This window comes from Peromyscus californicus, unplaced genomic scaffold (genome assembly GCF_007827085.1).
Source record: "Peromyscus californicus insignis strain IS unplaced genomic scaffold, ASM782708v3 Scaffold_4__1_contigs__length_199733344, whole genome shotgun sequence".
In the NCBI taxonomy this organism is placed as follows: domain Eukaryota; kingdom Metazoa; phylum Chordata; class Mammalia; order Rodentia; family Cricetidae; genus Peromyscus; species Peromyscus californicus.
The window spans coordinates 196,571,788-196,594,896 of record NW_026294562.1 but is presented as its reverse complement, the minus strand read 5'-3'; the positions used below and the strand labels follow the sequence as shown (position 1 = coordinate 196,594,896).

Sequence of the window (23,109 nt, the reverse complement as noted above, 5' to 3'; positions counted from 1 at the left end):
TTCACTGACAGTTTCAGACAAGCCCAGATGTATACTGAGGTCCAGTTCATATGAAAATACAACCTGGATTTTAAGTATGGATAACTCCATTAGCTCCAGCATTAAGAAGCTATAATGCAATTGCTTAAACACATAACAGCACAATGAATCAAACCTATACTATAATGGTGTAGCACACATTTGCAATAGATATCAACTGGACTTCATCTTTAAAATTCATCACTTATCATAAGAACTATGTTTAATTTTGAACTAGGTTTTGGGAGGGTTATTCCTTCTAGAATGTGGCCTATTCCTGATATGATGAATTGAGTTCCTATCTGGCCTTACTAAGATAACATAACACTTAGGAGCAAAAATGAAGCCAAGGAGGGCTGCACTAGAAGCCAAGATAGAGAAGACTTCCATAGCCACCATGACCTTCCCCTTGGTGCTGTGGTAGACAGGGAGAAATGTGACCCAGACACAGAAGAACACCAGCATGCTAAATGATAGGAATTTGGCTTCATTGAATGTGTCTGGCAGATTCCGGGACAAGAAAGCCATAATGTAACTTCCAAGTGCCAAGGAGCAGAGGTATCCCAATATGCTATGGAAGGCAAAATCTGAGCCCTTGTTACACACAAGGATGATTTGTCCATGTTCAGCATGAGCATCTTTGTCAAGGAAGGGAGGAGAGGTTCCTAGCCAGATTCCACAGAGGACAAGGTGGACCAGAGTACATATGGGGATTACAAGGTTTGGAGCCTTTGATATTATTAACCACCTCACTACTTTATTTGGAAAAGTGACCTTGAAGGCAATAAGCACAGTGATAGCTTTGGCCAACACAGTGGCAAGAGCCACAGTGAAAGCACCTCCAAATGTGATCTGCTGCAAGATACAGGTTGTAGTGTTGGGACGGCCAATGAAGAACAAGGAACAGAGGAAACAGATGTTGAGTGTGATGAGCAACATGTAACTGAGGGTCCTATTATTAGCCTTGACAATTGGAGTGTCTCTATGCTTCACAAATAGTGCAAGAACCACAGCTGTGAGTACAGAGAAGCACAGAGCTATGGTTGTGAGAGACATCCCCAAGGGGTCCTTATGGTCGAGAAAACTCACAGCTTTCTGGAGGCAGTGTTTCTTCTCTGCATTTGCATAATGACTCTCTGGACACTTTATGCACTTTTCCATATCTGGTAAAAAATGAAGGTGATATTTTGTCCAAGTTGATATCCTTGTAATTCTAACGTATTTTTCTGTACCTGTTAACAGGACTGTTATCTATATCACTTTTTTTCTTCTCAGGGACAAAAAAGTATGAGCTCTGTCATGAATACATTCATACTTATAATACACATCTTCCTTATTAGATATTTCAGTTATTATTTATATGCACATATAAACTGTATAGCTCCAACTCACCCCTCTTTCCATTACTCACTTTCTCCATCTTTTACTTACGAACTTATTGTGCTCTCTATCTCTTCTTTTTACATTTTAATACACATTGAGTCTATTCTGTGATGGTTGTATTTACAGGTTATAGGGGAATCTACTGGAATGTGGGTAGCATTTCAGAATCCACAACCTTAAAGAAAAGAGATGTCCCTTTTCTGTAAGTAGTTATCAATTACCAGTAGCTTCTTATACAACCCATCTTCTTCATAGTGGTATAAATTAAATACATCTTTTCTCTCTTATGTACTTTCAGTGCCTCTGTGCTATTGGTGTATCTTTTGCAAGTCTTTAGAATACTGAGTTACAATGCATAAACCTGCTTTCTTTCTGATTCCACATCATAAGTTATATTCACATTATGAATTTAAATAGTGCAAAAGAGAGAAAATGGCCTTAGAAATAATTTTGATAAAAATTTGCTTTTAAGCATAGGTTCTCAAATTTCTTGTCATATTAAAATACTTTGTGTTTTCTAATTTTGACTCTTTTCTGTGGATCCTTTAGTAAATAGACATTAAAATATTGTTACAGGATTGAATAATGCACTAGTGAACAGTTGTAATTCTGGTGGGGGAAAGGTCAGAACTATTTTAGAGTATGAAATAAAACAGTTCTATATTATTCTGCTCATAAAATTTTTCAAAATTCATCTTGTATTTGAGATACATTAACAATGATTTATGCATGCCAGATTTCTACTGTCATTTTTCCTATGTTTGTAAAAGAAACTCATCACCAGACTTTTAATTTTATTTTTCAGATAAATTTAATTAACATATTATGGAATAGTCTTCAGTAGAATAAAATTTATTTCTATTTATCTTGTAAATATTACTTCCTGTGGCTATTGTGACACATTGATATAATCTGATGTCAGGTTCTACTTTCAAGTTATTGCCTCAGACTCTGCTATTTCCTTCTCTTTTATGTGGAGGTATTTATTTTCTTTTGGTTTTGTACCTTTCAATGAATGACTAACATGTATAACTCTATTCCTTGCTAAAAGCACATGGTGCATGTAATAAAACTTCTATATATAGAATAACAATACGTATTTCAATATACTATAACATTTTGTGATACATTGAATCAGTAATATATCCTCAAATGTCTGACATAACTGAGTTACATAATTTTTGGAAGTATGCTTATTAATTAGAAACTATGAAGGACTTCATGGGTAAGTCAAACATTCATATCTATATATATATCTATAGATATATATATATAGATATATATATATAGATAGATATATGTGAATGTGTACATTTTGTGCTTAGATATTCACTAAAGAAGTATTTTTTAATAACAGCTTGAGGGTACAGTCTATTATTTGTCAAGGTGAGACATCCATGTGAGAAGTCACAAAAAGATTCTAAATTCAGAAGTCATGAAATACTGCAAGGGAATAGAAAGTTACAGACACAGCAGGGCAGTTGAATATATATGTTTTAGGTATGATATCATGCATATCATACCTCAAAAGCTCAGGGAATATCAAATATCATCGAACATGTAAGGTTGGCATGAAATACTACCCTTAACTAAGAAGCTATTTAAACTCATAGCTGCTATAAGAGGAAAACTCATTAATATTTAAGAATGTGGCCATTGCTGATCAATTAATACTCCACTGGTGGGTATAGTAAAGAGTATTTGGGTAGCATAAATTGAATTGAGTTTTTCTTAATTATTTAAAATTGAGAAAGAAGTTAGATAGGTAGATAAGTGGAAGATTTGCGAGGGTATGAATATGATCCAAATACATAGTATAAAATTATCAAAGAAAAAGAATTGTTTAAAAATTTGAAAATTGGAATAACCCCAATAACAAATTTAACACTAGGTATGAAAATACTAGCTTTTAAGAATTTTATTCCCAATGAAACATGCTGTGAATACTTTCATGACCTATTCTTCTAAGTGCAGATTCTATATTCCATTGTAACTCCTAGGTCTTGGTATAGCTCTCCATAACAGACTATGGAAACTGCCTTTAGCATATTGTTTCATATACTACTTCTCAAAATTGAAGCAAAAAATGGACATAATCCTATTGATTAAGGAAATTTGTAATTTTGGCTATGCTTTACAGTCAAAATTATATATTGGGGTTATCAAACCCAAATTTCTAATCTTCTACTCTGTATGAAAAAGCTTACTGGGAAGAATCATTAGAATAACCTATCCTACACTTAGGTGAGTTAGAATCATTATTGAAATACAGTTTTAAAAACATCCAATTTTGGTAGATTTTTTACTATGTGTTACATTACATGTGGGAAAAAGCATATTGATCAGCACAGAGGAAAGAAGTTTCCTGCAGCAAACAATATCTGCAGTTGATTATTAATATAAGTCATTTATACATTTTAATTCCTATTCTGCACTATTTCAAGACATGGTGATGCACATTTCATATCCTAAATAAGAGAAGGAATAAATTTGTCTGACTTTTGTCTGGATATTTTTAGTTTTTAAGAAAATGTAGAATTTTGTAGAAATGTGGAACAATTTCTGTAAGATTTATTCTTACCTGTCTCATTGGAAATCTCATTGTCTGCACAAGGAGTGCAATCATAGCAGCAAACAGCCTTGCCCTCCAGGGAAATTTTCCTGAATCCAGGCACACAGCTCTCACTGCACACAGACTTAGGAATCTGAGAAAAATGGGAGCAAAGTTAACAAATTCTCATGGTTTATTGAAAAACTCAATTATAATATTTGTAATATCACACAATTAACTTGCAAGTTTTATTCCTATAAATTTCAAAAGGATCATAAGCGTCTGTAATCTACATAAGATTGGTCTAAGAATTATCACACTCTTAGACTAGAGTATAATGGGGTAGGAAAAATTATGATGCTGGTAAGTCACAGAATCCATGACCTAGAAGGTCAAATGGACCTTCCAGATGGATCCTGTCTCTATACTTACTTTCTAATGTGTTGAAAAATTTTATTTGCACTACGATTGTGAATGTTGCTTCTCAACCTGATAGGATTTATAATCATAATGTAAACAAAGTGTTGGGCATTTCTGTGAGTATTCATAAAGAGAAGTTTAAAAGGATCACTCTAAGAATGAGCGACATCATTCCATAGGTTGTTGTCTGAGAATGAGAAAAAGTTGATCTGTGGTATTTACTTTTTTATATTGTCTAAGGATAAGATGCATCATGTTCCTAGAATAATAAATTTGCAAAGATAAGGACTGCGTTTTCATACTGTCAGCCATAAGAAACACTTTCTTAAGTTATATTGGGTATGTATGTATTTGTAGCAACAGAAAAGTAGAGAAACGTACACACATGCTCACTATAATATTTTCCCATTTAAGAAGTGGATAAAAGAAAAATGATATCTGCTTATGGTCTGTAATTTTTAAGCATGGAATCAAAATGAACTTTTCAAATTTCAGATACAGTGAAGGAATTCTAATAGAGAAATTGTGTTGCTTTGAAATAAAAGTGGCAGTCAAAAGCACAGATGTGTGACTACATATTTTCTCAATAGTGGTGCTATCTTGAGAGTTACTGATACTTTAAGAGTTGGACTCTCAGGAATCCACAAGGTTGACCCCACCTTGGTCTGCTGGCAGTGGTCAAGAGGGTGCCTGGACTGATCTACTCTGGTGACCAGCCTAGCAAATAACCTAGCTGTCATCATAGAGTCTTTGTCCAGTGACAGAAGGAGGCAGATACAGAGATCCATGGCCAGGACTGAGCTCCGGTAATCCAATTGATGAGAGAGAGGAGAGATACTGCAGGTGAGGGATGTCAAGATCATGATGGGAGGACATGCAGAGATGACCGGCCACACTAGTGAAAACCCATGAACTGTGTACTGGTGGCTGTGGACCCCCATGGGACTGGACTAGACCCTCTGGATACGGAAGATGGCTGTTTGGCTCAAACTGTTTGGGAGGCACCAAGGCAGGGGGATTGGGATCTGTCCCTGGTCTATGGGCAGGCTTCTGGAATCCGGTGCCTGTGGTGTGATACCTTGCACAGTCTTGGTGCAGTGGGAAGTGGCTTGGACCTGCCTAGGCTCAGTGTGCTTGACTCTGCTGACTCCCCATGGGAGACCTCAATTTGGGGGATGTGGGGTTGCGGGGTGGCTTGATAAAGAGGGTTGAAGGGTGGGAAGAGGGAAGAGGGGGGAATTTGTGGATAGAAAGTGGGGTGAGTAGAAAATTTCTTAATAAAGAAAAATGAAAAAAAGAGTTGGAAACTTGTTGGCAGAATTACTTCAATGGTTGGAGTTCTGATGATTTATGAGTCTGACCCAATTCCAGTATTCACTCTCTACTTCCAATGTGTGGACTGAGACATTTTTTTCAGGTTTCTGCCCATCTCTCCATGGGTACCACACATTGGCATGCCTCCTGAACATAAAGGACTCCCATATCTATAGAAATGCAAGTGAGATAAACTCTTTTTTCCAAAATTCACTTTTGGTGATAGTGTTTTATCATAGCAAGAAAACAAAACTTATTCAGTTTTGTGTTGTAAATCTAAAGAATTTCTACATCAGAGTGTCCTGGGAGATATTATGAGGATTGCATGTACCACTTCTTCTCAGACGTACTTAAGTTGTGCCAACTTGATAAAAACTAACCCATGCATCACTGAATATTAACAGACATTTAAAGCGAAGAACTTCCATTTTTAAGAATCAGGAAATGATAAAACAATGTCTTCTATTAGTGATGTTTTATCCTTCTCTACTTGGAATTTTATATTAATGGGATTTAATTTTAAAACCAGGAGTTGCTCTAATGGGGGATGTATTTGTGTTATTATAAGTTGAATGCATTGAGAGAATACATAACCCACCTCTGAATAACTTTTTGGCCATTGTACCATCTGCTCAGACAAAGACAACTGTTGACTCTGGGGAACACTGGGTAAAAATGTTCCAACTTTCACTTTTCGCCCAAGACCCTTCGGAAAATTCCAAAAGTTGAGAATATCATACTTATTATCATGTAACTTCTGTTTCAATTCTAAAGACATGTTGGCTCCCACATGGATATTCCTCAAGAAAGGATGAAGCTGAAAATGATGCAAGAACATATTTTAAAGTGGATGTGAGAGGTTGACTAGAAATAAATTACTGAGTGACAATCACTGGTCATAATCTCTGATATAGGCTATCAAACTAAGTATTACATATGTCAACATTTTATATATAATATATGTATATATCTATACATATCCACAAAGACTTATATGTATATATGCATATGTAAGTAGTATGTATATATACATTTTTATATGTAAAATGTTGAAATAGGTAATACCTTGTTTGATGCCTCTGAAAACTCTCAAAGTATCACATTGTTGATTCTCCAATACAATGGAAAAATATTACCTGCCAGGGGGAGAAAACCATTCTTTCCCCATTTCCTAATGGTTGCATTTGAACTTGCTGAAGACTCATCTCATGGAGGCTGTGGGCCACAGTATAAACAGCCTTGTATGTATTATAGCTGTCTTCATTCATTGCTGTGTCAAAAATGTATCTAGGCAGGAATTCCAAGGAAGCATTGGGTTGGCAGTTCTCCAAAAGATGACAATCCAGCTCTGAAAATGAGCACTTGAAGAACAAAAACCACAATTTAGGAAGGTAATTGTCTTCTGGGTATTTATAAGGATTAACTGTTTGGATAAATTTTTTAAATTCAATTACCTGCTCATGGTGTTGTGAAAAAATGAGACTTCCATGGAATGAATCTAGCAAGAAAAAATCAGCGATATTAGTAAGGTCCCATTCAGAGGTCATGAGCCAAACTTTCATTGTCAAAATCTGTTGCCCTAGATTTCTCATTAAACCTTGTAGTGAATCATTGTCACCATAAATGATGATGATATTGGCAGATGATTCCTGGACCATGCCAAGACTTTTCCAGTATTTGTATGAAAATGAATTCCAGGTACTTTGGATCATTTCAACAAAAGCTATGCAGACTTGATTATTCTCCATCTTTTCTCTGATATCTGAAAGAAACTGAGACCCTCTGTGGTCATCTGGAATAAGTAAACCAACCCAGTTCCAGCCAAAATGAAGCATCAGAGAGACCATTGCAAGAGACAGAGATGTGCCTTTGGGGGCCATCTGGTAGAGAGAAGTAAACTGACCTCGGTCACTGAAGATAGGATCATAAGAACCAACAGTGAGCTGAAGAGAAAACAATTGGGAAGAATAGAAAGAACAACAGCATTATGCACAATCCTTATTCTGCGGAAACAGATGGAAATGGTCAGCACACTGATGGATTCACCTTGATTTTGAAGGCAAATTTATCTGACAGAATTTTTCAGAAAATTACTAGCCTGACCATCTTTAATAATCCTCCTTGTCTACTCCATCCTCTCCTTTCTTTCCTTTCCAAGTGACTGAAATAAAGGTCCATCTCCAATTGTCTGGACACTTGTCATCAATAGCTAACTAATCCAAATGTCCAACATTTTCCTTTGCATACCCCAAAATGTCAGCAAAGAGACCAGGCTCCTTCTCCCATACAACTCCTCACCTGTGGAAATTTGTAGAGCTGAAGCAGTGTCTCAATATGAGCAGATTTTGCCCATGATGGTCCTGTTAGTACAGCAGCTGACTTTCTCTTCTTTACACAGTTATAATTACAGTAGGGACTACTCAGGCCTGTGAGCCAAATAAGGGTATTCATAAGAATGTTTTTCTCACTATATGGGACATTATAAAAATCAAAACCCAGAGATATGTTGGGTAAAAGATGAGGGTTCCTGTTGATCTCCTCAATGGCAAATACCAGGGACAGAACCAACTCGTATATTTTAAAATTATACCTGCAGAAATTGAATAAAAATATACCTGAGTAAATTACAGACCACACAGAGATGCAGAATTATCAGAATGGTTTTCTAGTGCAAATATTAGTGCTTATATAAAATGCATATTAAAAATTTCCCACTAAATGCCTGGAATTTAACTCACTATGTTACCTCATTAGGATGATATAAGATCATGTAGGTATGACCCTTATAACTGGCAGTCCCATGACTGCTCACTATACTTTCTATTTTATTTGGTACACAATAAATTTTACACATAAATATAAAAAAATACCTTACAATATAGTATATCTTCTGCTGAATTGTTTTTTGTTGTGTGATTCATCTTTATAAATATTTGTGATACGTTGACTACATTATCTTTGTTTGAGCTTATATTACTTTTGTACCTTTTATGTGTGTGCCACTGTGTCTGAAATGTTTGAAATTTAAATGTAATGAGGGCAAGACAGAGGATAACCTCCACAAGCAGATGTGGCTTTACCTTTCCTTTTAACAGTGGCTCTTCTCATCTGTTTGATGATGCCTACTTTAAGGGTTTGGTTTTACTGGAGAAATAAATGATGTTGGAGATAAATTTTAGATAGTAATATTGAGGATATAATTCCATGCATGCCTGTGTCTTAGTCCACTATTTGCCAGAAACAAATGGGTTTCTGTTGTAAAACTGGAGATTCTTAAAAAAATGATTTAGAAAAGATTCTAGTCTTTGGGAAATAGAAATAACCTAAGCAATCATAATTGATCTTGTAGGAAGGGAACCTGGGTATAGGGTTAAATATTCACAGCCAAAAATCTTCCAGGATTTCTTGTTATGCTTAGACACCTGGCCCTCATACTACATAGGCACATGCACTAAGCAGACATTCAGCCCACTCACTGATAATACTTACAGTGCCTGGGGGTAGCCTTAATTAACATTAGAGGACTTACAAGGGGCAAAGAAAGGTTTGTTTTTTGGTTTTTGGTTTTTGGTTTTTTTACTTAAAAGCTCGTCCTGAGAAAGTATCTATGCTACCTAGGAATATGATAACCCAGTATACTTGCAATCTGGCTAAGAAAGGGTTTCTATAACCTTAAACCAAGTTCCAGCATTCTTATCTGGTGATTACACTAGAACACTAAATACTATCCATGACCAGGAATACAAAATAGTCAATATCATCTATGGTGATATTTTAATCGTACTGAAATGTGATTTTATTTGTATGTTAATAAATAAAGTTGCCTGGGGGTCAGAGCTAATAGCAAGCCATAGCAGAAGCTGGGCGGTGGTAGTGCAGGCCTTTAATCCCAGCTCTTGGGAGACAGAGCTAGGTGGATCTCTGTGTGTTGAAGGATACAGCCAGCATGGAGATACATGCCTTTAATCTCAATACCAACCATAGAAGACCTGGAGGTCTGTACAGACAGGCAGTGATGAGGAGGTCATGTGGTTGGGTTTACAACCAATGAAAAGGCAGAATAGAAAGACAGGAAGTAGCTCTCTTGCTGAAGAGGACAATAGCAGCAGTGAAGGGTAAGGTTTTTAGCTCTGACCTTTTGAAGTTTCATCTCTGCATTGGCTCTGTGTTTCTTACTTAACAAGACCATTCATCAACAATCATCCACCTATGAACCCTGCAAGATACAAAAACTGACCCAAATAGACATGCCCTCTGTTGCAATAGCAAAAGAAATGCTACATGAGTATTCAAGTAATTTTCTGTGTGAATCTAGGGCATGTCCCATGGGAAGAAACTGACTGATAGCATGTTTATTTGGAATACAAAAGTATGACTAGGGAGGCCATAGGCCAGAGGAGAGCATATAATAGAATTATTCTGCTGAATGGACATGGAATTAACATGATTCTTAGTAGTTTATTGGTCAAATCATAGATCAGAGCATTGATCCACCTTGTCAGAGAAACTTCTCCTGGTAGATATAAGTTATCAGAGACCTTCAACTAGTCACTTTGGAGAGAATGAGGCACTAGATAATGCTCAGCTCTCGATGGGGAATACATTTCATACTCAATCACAGAAATCATTGTGATCTTCCACAGGTTGCAGATAATTACAGATGAATCCTTTTTCACAAAGAACAGAGCAATTGTGCATACAGATGCATAGTTTTTGTGACACCAGATCTGCCAAAGATCATTAAAACAAAACAAAACAAACAAGCATGGTGAGGAGTCTTATGTGTGAAATCTCAACAATAACCATGGGGATTTTATATTTGATAGATTAAGTGACAGTCATTTATTATCAAAATTTTGACCTATGGTAGGTTTACCACAGAACAGAGAAGGCTCCAGTCCTATGTGAAAGTGAAAAACATGAACAGGACTCTTTGGGGAAAAAGAAGAAATTTCAAAGTTGGGTGAATAGGATTGTTAGTATAAAGGAGCACATATGGAAGGAGTTAGGGAGGAGTGAATATAATCAAAACACACTGTACTTAATTTCTCAATCAATTCATGAAGGCATTTAAAAACAAACAAGAAAGCAGCCAGATACACTAAAATGACAATAAAAGAACTGCACATAAAGGAGATTGGCACAAAATTCCTTAATAGTAGAAACTAAGAAAAATAGTATAAACCAACTTTTCTCTCCTATCAGAATATACGTTTAAATGTGTGTATATATGTACATACTTATATGTATATACACACACATATAATGCATACTTTCTGAGAATTTCATTCATGCATATTTTCTCATTTGCACATTATAGTTCATAACCCCTGTTACACTTTCCATGAAAAAAAAAACCAGCAGAAGTTCTCCAAACCTCCCAACACTAAGCAATGATAAGGGGATGGAAACTTTAACCACCAAATGTAAAGAGTGTATGTTGGATTTCTGTTTTTTTACAATATATAGTATACCAAAATTATGTGAAGCTCATATATGATATACAAAGTGGTTTTTGTAGCATGAGCACTATATTGTTAGAATTTACAAAAAGAGAAAAAAAACACCATTATAGGTATAGATTAAACCATACCAGTTGTTTGGAAGAGGACAATGGGGGAGATAAATATGAAAGCCATACTTAAGCTTCTAGAGTTAAGCAAACATGGAGGTCAGACACAAATAGAGAACAAGCAACATGGCAGGAAGGATGGTTTCAGAGAAAGAGAAAGGGAGTCCAAGGTATTACATAAGCATAATTAGGGTCTGGTCAGAATCCAAAAGAAAAAAAACAGAAAGGAAAAAAAATCAAACTAGGACTTTCTGTATAAGCACTCAGTTGTGTTCAAATCAAGGAAACATATGACACACTCAATTACATAAACATTGTGATCTGAATATTTCACATTCTTTATATACAAGAAAATTTAATCCTATCTCCTACATATTATTTAAAATTGATTATATATTTGAATACATTTCATGCACATTTATTATTTTTAAGAATTTTCACTAATGTGTAAACCCTAAGAAATTGTTGAACTCTGCACTAGTTGCTGCCAGCAGGGAAAACTCCTGCAGCAGGTTCCCCCACCAAAAATTCCCATTAGACCCTGGAATCTACAAGACCCAGACCATACCCCAACATCCATCTGCCTGTGACCCTAGTAACTTCCTGAGACATGGAATCCTCCAGCTCTCATTGGAACAAGAGGTGAGTGACTCTTCTCCTACCCAGAGTCCTGCCTCTAGGACCTAGGCCCTGGGACATAGCCAGTGTCCCTACCCAATTCTGCCCCAGTTGCTGGCCAGCAGGGAAAATTCCTACGGGTATGACACTCAACAAAACACCTCATTGAACCCTGCAATCTACATGTTCCATGCCCTACCCCAATACTCATCCACTTGTGACCCCAGTAACTTCCTGAGACATGGAATCTGTCAACTCTCAATGCGCCAAGAGAGGCTTCCTGAGACACAGAATCCATCAGCTCTGACGCGACTAAGAGCACTGATAAGACCAAGAGCAGCTCTGTGAGCCACCGAATCAGCTAGCTTGGAATGGACCAAAAGTAGCTACCTGAGATACAGAATCTACCAGCTCCAATTAGACCAAAAACTAAGATTGGACCCAGAGGGGCCCCATGAAACACAGACACAACAAGCACAGATTCGACCAATAGTTGTTCACTCAGACACAGGCACCACTTGCACAAATTGGAGGATAGATGGGTAGACACCAGTGCAGAAATACATACAACAACATAAAGAGCAATATCGCTTAACCAGAACCTAGCCCTCCTACCGCAGCAAGACAAGAACATCACAGTGTAGAAGAAGCAGAAGAAAATGACATTAAAAATAGCTTCATAAAAATGCTAGAGGCCTTTCAAAAGAAAATAAAAAATTCCATTACAGAAATTGAGGAAAAAAACAAACAAAAAATTGGAAGAAATCAATAAATCCCTTAAAGAAAGCCAATAAAACCATGAAAACATAATTAAACATGTGAAGTAAACAGTTTAAGACCTGAGAAGTGAATAGAAACAATGAAGAAAACAGAGGGAATGCTAGAAATAGAAAATTTGAGTAAATGCACAGGAAACACAGACACAAGTATGACCAACAGAATACAAGAGATGAATAGAGAATCTCTGTTGTAGAGGATAAAATAGAGGAAATAAATTCATCTGTCAAAGAAAACACCAAAGCCAAAAAAGTCATAACACAAATATCCAAGAAATCTGGGACACTAAACCTAAGAATAACAGGGATAGAAGAAGGAGAATACCAACTCAAAGACATAGAAAATATATTCAACATAATCATAAAAGAAAACTTTCCCAACTTAAGGAAATACCTATGAAGACATAAGAAGTTTACAGAACACAAAAAGGCCCCTTGCCATATAATAATTAAACCACTAAGCATACAAAAAAAAGAAAGAATATTAAGAGCAGCAAAGGCAAAAGGTCAAGTGACTTATAAAGACAGACCCATCAGAATAATACTTGACTTCTCAATGGAGACTTTTAAAGCCAGAAGGTCCTAGACAGATGTAATGCAGACACTAAGAGACCATGGGTGACAGCTTAGACTAATAAACCCAGGAAAATTGTCAGTCACAATAGACAGAGTGAATAAGACATTCCTAGACAAAACCAGATTTAAACAATACCTATTCACAAATCCAGGCCTACAGAAAGAACTAGAAAGAAAATTCCAACCTAAGAAAGTCAGATAAACCCAAAAACATACAGGCAATAGGTAACCCCACAGCAGTAAATCCCAAAGAAGAGAAATGCCCACACACTATCACCAAAAGATAACAGGAATTAACAATCACTTAATATCAGTGGACATAATTCACCTATAAAAAGACACAGCCTAATAGAACAGAAACAAAATCAGGACCCATCCTTCTGCTGCATACAAGAAACACACCTCAACTTCAAAGACAGACAATATCTAAGAGTAAAAGGCTGGAAAAAGACTTTCCAATCATTGGACCTAAGAAGCAAGCTGGTGTAGTTATTTTAATAACTAACAAACCAGATTTCAAACTAAAATCAAACAAAAGAGATCCGTAAGGACATTACATACTCATCACAGGAAAGATCCACCAAGATGAAGTTTCAATTCCAAACATTTATGCCTCAAACACAAGGGCACTCACATATGTAAACAAAATGTTACTAAGGATTAAATCATACATCAAACGCTACACATTAAGAGTGGGAGACTTAAACACCCCAATCTCACCACTGGAGAGATCTGTCAGCTAGAAACTTAACAAAGAAATAAAGGACATAACAGATGTTATGACTCAAATATACTGAATATCTACAGAGCATTCCACCCTAACAAAAAAGAATATACCTTCTTCTCAAAACCCCATGCCACCTTCTCTAAAATCAACCACATACTCAGTCACAAAGCAAATCTCAACAGATACAGAAAAAAATGGAATATTCAGTAACATGAATCTTAAATGGTCACATTAATAAAATCAAACCTGAGGCCAGTTATTGGGGTGAATGCTGGAAGATCAGAGAAGCAGAACAAGCCACAGCTACCTCAAATCACCAGTTCCTTAGCTGATCCTGTTTCCTCAGACTGGAAGCCTCTGAGTCCTCATCCAGAATGAGTCTCAGCTGAACTGTGTTGCTCAAAGCCTAATAGCTTAAAAAGCCAAATGCTGTTAGTTTCTGGTCTCCATGCCTTATATTATCTTTCTGCCTTCTGCCATCACTCCCTTGGATTAAAGGCTCACTTCTTGGGATTAAAGGTGTGTGTCACCATGCCTGGCTGTTTCCAATGTGGGCTTGAACTCACAGAGATCCAGAGGGATTTCTACCTCTGGAATGCTAGGATTAAAGGTGTGAGTGCCACCATTTTCTAGCCTTTGTATCTAGTGGCTGTTCTGTCCCTGACCACAGATAAGTTTATTAGGGTTCAAAATATTTTGGGGAATACAATACCACCACAATATTCTTCTATATTCTTTTGGACCACCATGGCTTAAAGTTAGATTACAACAACAAGAAAAATTACAGAAAGCCTAAAATTTCGTGGAAATTGAATAATGTCTGTGCCTAGAGTTTTCCTGCCTGACCCACAGTCAGGGCAAATCTCTCTCACCTGCCAGTCCCACAGCCGCTCAGACCTGACCAAGTAAACACAGAGACTTATATTGCTTACAAACTGTATGGCCGTGGCAGGTTTCTTGCTAACTGTTGTTATATATTAAATTAATCCATTTCCACAAATCTATACCCTGCCATGTGGCTTGTGGCTTGCCAGCATCTTCACATGCTGCTTGTCCTGGTGGCCACTGGCAGTGTCTCTGACTCAGCCTTCCACATCCCAGATTTATTCTCCTCCTTGTCCCACCTATACTTCCTGCCTAACCACTAGCCAATCAGTGATTTATTTAATTGACCAATCAGCAACACACTTGACATACAGACCATCCCACAGCAAATGCCCAATTGAATCACCAATGGGTCAAGGAAGAAATAAAGAAATTAAAGATTTCCTAGAATTCAATTAAAATGAGTGTACAATATACCCAAACTTATGGGACACTATGAAAAGCAGTACTAAGAGGAAAATTCATAGCAAGAAATGCGCACATAAAGAAGTTGGAGAAATCTCACACTAGTGACTTAACAGCACACCCAAAAGCTCTGGAACAAAAGGAAATAAAGTCACCCAGGAGGAATAGATGCCAGGATATCATGAAATTGAGAGCTGAAATCAATAAAATAGGGAAAAAAAGAACAATAAAAAGAATCAATGAAACAAAGAGTTGGTTCTTTGAGAAAATCAACAAGATAGACAAGCCCTTATTCAAACAAACTGAGAGAGAGAGAGAGAGAGAGAGAGAGAGAGAATACAAATTAACAAAATTAGAAATGAAAAAGGAGACATAACAACAGTGAGGAAATGCAGAGAATCATCAAGTCATACTTCAAAAATCTTTATTCCACAAAATTGGAAAATCTAAAAGAAATTATCAGTTTTCTTGATAGGTGCTATATACCAAAGTTAAATCAAGATCAGATAAACAATTTAAATAGACCAATAACACCTAAGAAAATAGAAAAAGTCATTAAAAGTCTCCCAACAAAAAAAGCCCAGGACCAGATTGTTTCAATGCAGAATTCAACCAGATTTTCAAAGAAGAGTTAATATCAATACACTTCAAATTGTTCCACACAATAGAAACAAAAGGAAAATTACCAAACTCCTTTTATGTGGTTACAGTCACTCTGATCTCAATCCACAAAAACATGCAACAAAAAATATAAATACAGATGAATCTCCCTCATGAACATTGATCCAAAAATACTCAATAAAATATTGGCAAATGAACTCCAAAAACATATCAAAAAATTATTCACCATGATCAAGTAGGCTTCATCCTAGAGCTGCTAGCATGGTTCAACATACAGAAATATGTCAATGTAATACATCATATAAATGGACTGATAGAAAAAAAACACTTGATCATTTCATTAGAAGCTGAAAAGACCTTTGAGGGAATCCAACGCCCCTTCATGATAAAGGTCTTGGAGAGATCAGGAATAAAATGAACCTATCTAAACATAATAAAAACAATTTACTACAAGTCAAAAGCCAATATCAAGTTAAATGGAGAGAAACTCAAAGAAATTCCATTAAAATCAGGAACAAGACAAGGCTGTCTGCTATCCCCATATTTATTCAATATATTACTTGAAGTTCTAGCTAGTGCAATAAGACAACAAAAGGAGATCAAGTGGATAAAAATTAGAAAGGAAGAAGTTAAATTTTCACTATTTGCATATGATATCATTGTATACATAAGTGACCCCAAATATAATAAGGGGGAATCCTACAGCTGATAAACACCTTCTGTAATGTGGCAGTACACAAGGTTATCTCAAAAAATCAGTAGCACTCTTATATACAAATGATAACTTTGCTGAGAAAAAATCAGAGAAACATCAACCTTTACAATAGCCACAAATAATATAAAATACCGTGGGGTAACTGTAACTGAGCAAGTGAAAAACTTGCATGACAAGAACTTTAAGTCTCTGAAGAAATTGAAGAAGATATCAGAAAATGGAAAGATCTCCCATGCACATGGATAGGTAGGATTAACATAGTAAAACTGGCAATCTTACCAAAAGCAATCTAAAGATTCAGTGAAATCCCCATCAAAATCCCAACACAATTCTTCACAGACCTGGAAAGAACAATACTCAACTTCATTTATAAAAACAGAAAACACAGGATAGCTAAATGAATCCTGTACAACAAAGCCCCCTCTGGAGGCATCATGATCCCTAACATCAAGCTCTACTATAGAGCTATAATAATAAAAACAGCTTGGTATTGGCATAAAAACCAACTTGTGGAACAATGGAATTGAATTTAAGACCCTGACATTAACCCACACCCCAATGAACACCTGATTTTTGACAAAGAAGCTGAAACTGTACAATGAAAACAAGAAAGCGTCTTCAATAAATGGTGCTAGCATAATTGAACGTCAACATGTAGAAGACTGTAAATAGATCCATATCTATTGCCATGCACAAAACTCAAGTCCAAGTGGATTAATCTAAAAACCAGTTACACTGCATCTGATAAAAGAGAAAGTAGGAAGTAGTATTGAATGCATTGGCACAGGAGATCACTTCCTATATATAAAACCAGTAGCACAGACACTGAGAGCAACAGTTAATAAATGGGACCTCTTGAAACTGAGAAGCTTCTGTAAGGCAAAGGACACAGTAATTAAGACAAAACGACAGCCTACAGAATGGGAACCCACCAAACCCACATCTTACTGAAGGCTGATCTCCAAAATATATAAAGAACACAAAAAACTAGACATCAAAATAATGAACAATCCAATTTTAAAAAATGGGCTGTAGAACTAAACAGAGATTTCTCATAGGAAGAATTTCAGATGTCCCAAAGACATTTCAGGAATTGTTCAGCATCCTTAGTCATCAGGGAGATGCTAATCAAAATGATTCTGAGATACCATCCTACCCCTGTTAGAATGGCTAAGATCAAAAGCACTGAAGACAGCTTATGGGAGAGCGGGTGTGGAGCAAGGGGAACAGTCTTCCACTGTTAGTGGGAGTTAAAACTTGTACAGTCACTTTGGAAATCAGTGTGGTGGCTTCTCAGAAAATTGGGAAACAATCTTCCTCAAGACCCAGCTATACTACTCTTGGGCATATACCCAAGGAATGCTCAATGTTATCACAGAGACACATGCTCAACTGTTTTCATAGCAGCATTCTTCATAATAGCCAGAATCTCAAAACAACCTAGATGCCTTTCAACTGAAGAATGGATTAAGAAAATGTGGTACATATACACAATGGAGTACTACTCGGCAGAGGAAAAACAATGACTTGAAATTTGCAGGCAAATGAAGGGAACAAGAAAATATCATTCTGAGAGAGATATCCCACACTCAGAAAAACAAACATGGCACGTACTCACTCATAATTGGATAGTAGAAGTAAAGCAAAGGACAACCAGACAAGAACCCACAACTCCAGAGAAGCTAGCTAACAAGGAAGACCCAAAGAGGGATGCATGGAAAACCTGGGAAGAGGAAAGAGATGAGATCTCCATGAGTGAACTGGGGATGAGAGGTGGGCAATGGTGGGTAGGGGATGGGGAATGAGAACATAAGGGAATGGGATGGTCAAGCTGTAACAGGGATGGAATGAGAAAGCAATGAATGACATACCATGATAGAGGGAGATATCATGGGTATAGACAGAAACCTGGTGCTAGGGAAGTTGCCAGGAATCCCCAAGGATGACCCCAGATTGGACTACTAGAAATAGTGGAGAGAGTGCCTGAACTGAACTGGCTTGCCCCAGTGATCAGATCTGTGAGTACTCTGTCATCACAGAGATTTTCTCCAATGACTGATGGAAAGAGATGCAGAGATCCACAGCCAAACACCACGCAGAGGTCCATGTGGTTCAGTCAGAGAGAGAGGATGAATTCTATGAGCAAGTACATCAGGATCATGATGGAGAAACCTACAGAGATGACCAAACCTAACTAGTGGGAACTCATAAAAATTGGATCAATAGCTGTGAAGCCTGGATAGGATAGGACTAGGCCCTCTGCATGGTGAGACAAATATGTAGCTTGATCTGCTTGGGGGGCCCCGACAGTAGAATCAGAATCCATCTCTGGTGCATGAGGGATCTTTTTGGAGCCCACTACCTGTGATGGGACACCTCGTGCAGCCTTGAGGCAGAGAGAAGGACTTGGACTTGCCTCTACTGCAATGCCTCTCCATGGGAGGCCTTGCCATCTTGTGGGGAATGAGTGTTGTGGGTTGGGGGGGGGGACTCTGGGGAGGCAGAAGTAGGAAAAAGGGGGATCTTTTATTGGTGTGTAAAATAAATGAAAACATTATCTTAATTAAAAATAATAAAGAAAAGAAATTAGTAAAAATTGTGAGAAATAAAAATACAAGATTCTAACTATACAGAAATATATTTTAGTAACTCATGATATACAATATTGTCAATGGGTGATAACTGTAGAGATAGACAGACATATTCGAAGTCTTAGAAATCTTAGAATGCAGAGTAGGAATTGCTGTCCCTGAATCACATAATTTCCATTAGACATCAGAGATGTCATTATTTTTTATTCAATTACATTAGATACAAGAGTGACATTGGACAAGTTAATATTTTTTTTTAATCTCATCAGAAAAAATCAATCTAAAATGGTCTTAATTGTTACTGAATGTGAATACAGTGTTAGATAGGCACATGCATTTCTGGAAGTGACACATTGAGATAAACATTAAAAAAATGAGCACAGTGGTAACTCTGACTGCCATCAGTGCTCACTTCTATGAGACCCCACAAACATTCTTACACCAGGTAGGTTGGTGTGCATCTGATTGGCTGCCATCTGATTGTGTTTCTGGCTGTGTTGTAATACATCAGGGCAGAATACACATTCTTTTTTAAACACCCTAAGAGGCTAGCAAGTAAGATCTCAGTGCTAATGGAAAGTACATACTGAGGATGAACAAAGCACAGTGGTTAAGTCAGAACAAACACCAAAGAAGGGTTTTTAAAATAAATTAATACAGTCCACATAGACATTCATAAAAGGATGTAGAGAACATTCAAGGAACATTCTGCCCACATGAAGAGAAAAGGCCACAAAGCTTCAATTCATGGAAAGAGGGACATCAATACTGAGGCCACAGGCAACAATGGAGGGAAGAGCTCAGAATCATGACAGAGTTAGGGGTAGAGTATTTTCACTGCTAATATGCAGAAGAAGGACACATGAGGGAAAACATGCATGATGAGTTTCTTTGTCTGAGTTATGCTTCAGAAAATTAATAGTTATATCTCTTTATTGCTTGTTTTTCAATTCTGAAAAACTAAAATGTACATATATTTATATGTATGTAGTGTTGCCCTTAACTATTTGTCCTAAAAAGATAATATAAATGGTCATTCCAATTTATAAAAAGCAATGATAAATCTTTGTCAGTCCAAGTTAGGAATTTGTCCAAAAAATGTGGCATTTTATAATTAATGTCTTATCCTGAATATTTCATGAACAAAACTGCCTCAACATGATATGCATGAGGAGGAGAGTATTAGGCATACCAAAGTGGCTGGGAGAAAGACCATAAAGTCTTAATCCTAAACAAAGAACTATAGGCAACCAAGAAATTTTAAGAGTCAGAGAAATAATCTTATATACGGAAAAGCAACCCAGTCGAATATCAAATATCAAATGGTTGACCTCAAAAATGTACAATGGTGTAGCTTTATATATTCTGATCTGCTTGTGTTTAGGAACTCACACACACACACACACACACACACACACACACACACACACACACACATATGTATGTGTGTATGAATAGAAATATATGTGCATGTAACAACAACTTTTTAAATAGCTCATGAATTTGAAAGAGAGGAAGCAGAGTTATATGGGAAGGTTTGGAGGTAAGGAAGGAAAAGAGAAATGCTCCAATTATATTAAAATTTCAAAAATAAATTAAGTAACAAAAAATTTTAAAACAAGCATCCCACAGAAAAATATTTTAAAATAAGCTGCAAGAAAATATTTTTGGATTATGATGTGTGAAACTTCACATAAAAAGGCATATATTTATAGTGGAAGAGAAAAATTCTTAACATCCAAATTGTGAAAGATAAAATTCATATGATACATGAATTTATATCACATCATAAACATAAGAAATACTTGTAAAATTTGGGAAAATCTATTTTGACATATCAAAAAAACACATTTTTAAGTAAATGGGAGGGACATGTTCTTCTTCTCATACATTTCTAGAGATAATACCAATTTTAATTTGGAAGGATACCAGTAATCATATATAACAGGATTTGCTGTATGGGAGAAAATACGGTTCACCCATGGCAAAATCTTTGCACTGAGTATGGTATGAGTTTAATCTCAACACACACATGATAGGAGGTGAAGTTTTATCCTTTCATGGATGAGCTTTCACCTGCATATGAGAACTGAGGCATGAGTATGCATGGAAAAATGTGGTAAAATGCTTTGAAAAGTCTGTACCATGTGCATTCCAATAGACTAAGTCATATTGCCCCTAAAAAATCACTTGCATTAATCTGGAAGTCGGTATAAAACTTTAATGATCATATATCATTTTTTCTGAACAGTTATGACAGTCTTAAAGTAAAATCCATTTAGTAATTTAGAACACACAAAAAACAATTTAGTGCAGCAAAATTCCTGCCCACAGCATATATATTTTCTACTGTTGATCACTAAGATGAGTATTTCTAGGCATGTAATAATTCAGAAACAATTGAATACACATAAAGAGACAGAGCATCAGAGAAAGGATACATTCCCTCTTTGAACATTTATATGCACTCTCAAACTGTAATAAAGGATGTAATCAGAACCCCTACAAAATGATGTTAATTCTGAGATATATATACTTCTTGTATCCTAACTTGTATGACAAAATTTAGGAAAGTTGTTTTACAATGGTAGATTTTGAGGGAGAAAAGGAAAGGGGGAAAGGCACACATATTAGTCTTTTGTACTACAAAAGTATTTTCTTACCACAAACTTATTTGATATTATTTCTGACTTAATAAAAAACAAGCCCCATGTGGCCACGTTCAAGGCAATGTATCTTATGAACACACCCATGAAAATGAGATAAAAAAAACTCATTTAAGATGCATGGAACAAACATGTAAAGGGGCAAAGGTGTCTGAGAGTAAAAGATTAGCAAATAATTTAATTAAAAGAACCTTGAAGATAGACAGAGATGTCTAAACACAAAGAACCATTCCCAACTTCTAAGTATGACACTTTTACTTCTAAGTCAGTGGTATCTTGTGACTCTACCATCACATCCCTCTGTAGTAACAGCTTTTGGGGGCATCACCTCTTTTCACAGGAGTACATCTTGACTTCTACACTGCCCTGAAGAGGCAGGTCAGACTTTGATAAAACCATCTTTCTTCCGAAAACCTAACATGAAAAGCATGTGGCTGTAAAGGCATGGCCAAATAAGATCACAGGATTACAATTTTGTATTCATATTTGGGAACAATCATCAATTAACAAACAAGAAAACTTACTCTATCATCTTTGAGAAAATAAAATAAACGAAGAGTAACATGCAAATAAATAAGAAATTTTGGATTGGAGGAGGGTTTTTCTTCATAAAAAATGTAAGTTTGGAGGTTTGAATACATATATCACATGGGTCATATGTAATATGAAATCTGAAACAGGACAAATGAGTATCAACACTTACTGTATGCGAACGTCAGTGAAATAGTATGGCAGATTAGGATGTGGAACTTTGTTGCTTGTGTAGATAGTATGAACTGGGAAAAATACACCAATGACCACATCTCCTTCATGGTGAAAATCTTCTTTGATTCTGACATAACACTCAGAGAAACTGTAGGCAAATACATAACTGTGATTAGACAAGGTTCTGATAACAGTAAACAAAAGAAAACATCCTATTAACACACATGTCTGCTCAGACATAAGTCAGATGGATCCAGATCTCAGTGTCCAGCAGGTTTTTACTTAGCTCTGGTGTCTGTGATCATATGTACTTCTAACTTTGTTGATGAGTGAGGCTGTCACAGTAATCACTCTGAGCACTTTCTTATACCCCCTCTACTGCCATTGGGAATTCTGGAACTCTTTCTACCCTTGGGCTCTGCATCTGGGGCCCTACATTCAGGTAAAAAACAAGCTAGAAAATATGTTTATAGATTTTCTTCTGCACCCGAAGGCACCATGATTTCAGCTAAAACAACAAGCAGGAAGATCTCAGGGATGATGTTCTCTTTGACTAGTTTGGCCAC

The 23,109-nt window shown here is 36.5% G+C and overlaps 1 protein-coding gene across 1 annotated transcript; it reads right to left on the bottom strand.

Moving 5' to 3' along the window:
- Window positions 1–252: 252 nt before the first annotated feature.
- Window positions 253–22,657, bottom strand: LOC128093885 (vomeronasal type-2 receptor 116-like). Its single transcript, XM_052711752.1, has 7 exons — window positions 22,553–22,657; window positions 9,757–9,767; window positions 7,985–8,276; window positions 6,823–7,629; window positions 6,285–6,503; window positions 3,983–4,106; window positions 253–1,181 (listed from the first exon to the last, which is right to left on the bottom strand). Exons 3-7 carry the CDS (start codon window positions 8,135–8,137, stop codon window positions 253–255), a joined length of 2,232 nt encoding a protein of 743 aa, XP_052567712.1. The 5' UTR covers window positions 8,138–8,276; window positions 9,757–9,767; window positions 22,553–22,657.
- Window positions 22,658–23,109: the final 452 nt, after the last annotated feature.

Coding starts and splice junctions, on each gene's coding strand:
- LOC128093885 (XM_052711752.1), bottom strand. CDS start 8,137: ATGAATACCCTTATTTGGCTCACAGGCCTGAGTAGTCCCTACTGTAAT. Junction 7,630..7,984: donor AGCTCTACAAATTTCCACAG/GTGAGGAGTTGT, acceptor TTTTCTCTTCAG/CTCACTGTTGGTTCTTATGA. Junction 6,504..6,822: donor TGGTTTTCTCCCCCTGGCAG/GTAATATTTTTC, acceptor CATCATTTTCAG/CTTCATCCTTTCTTGAGGAA.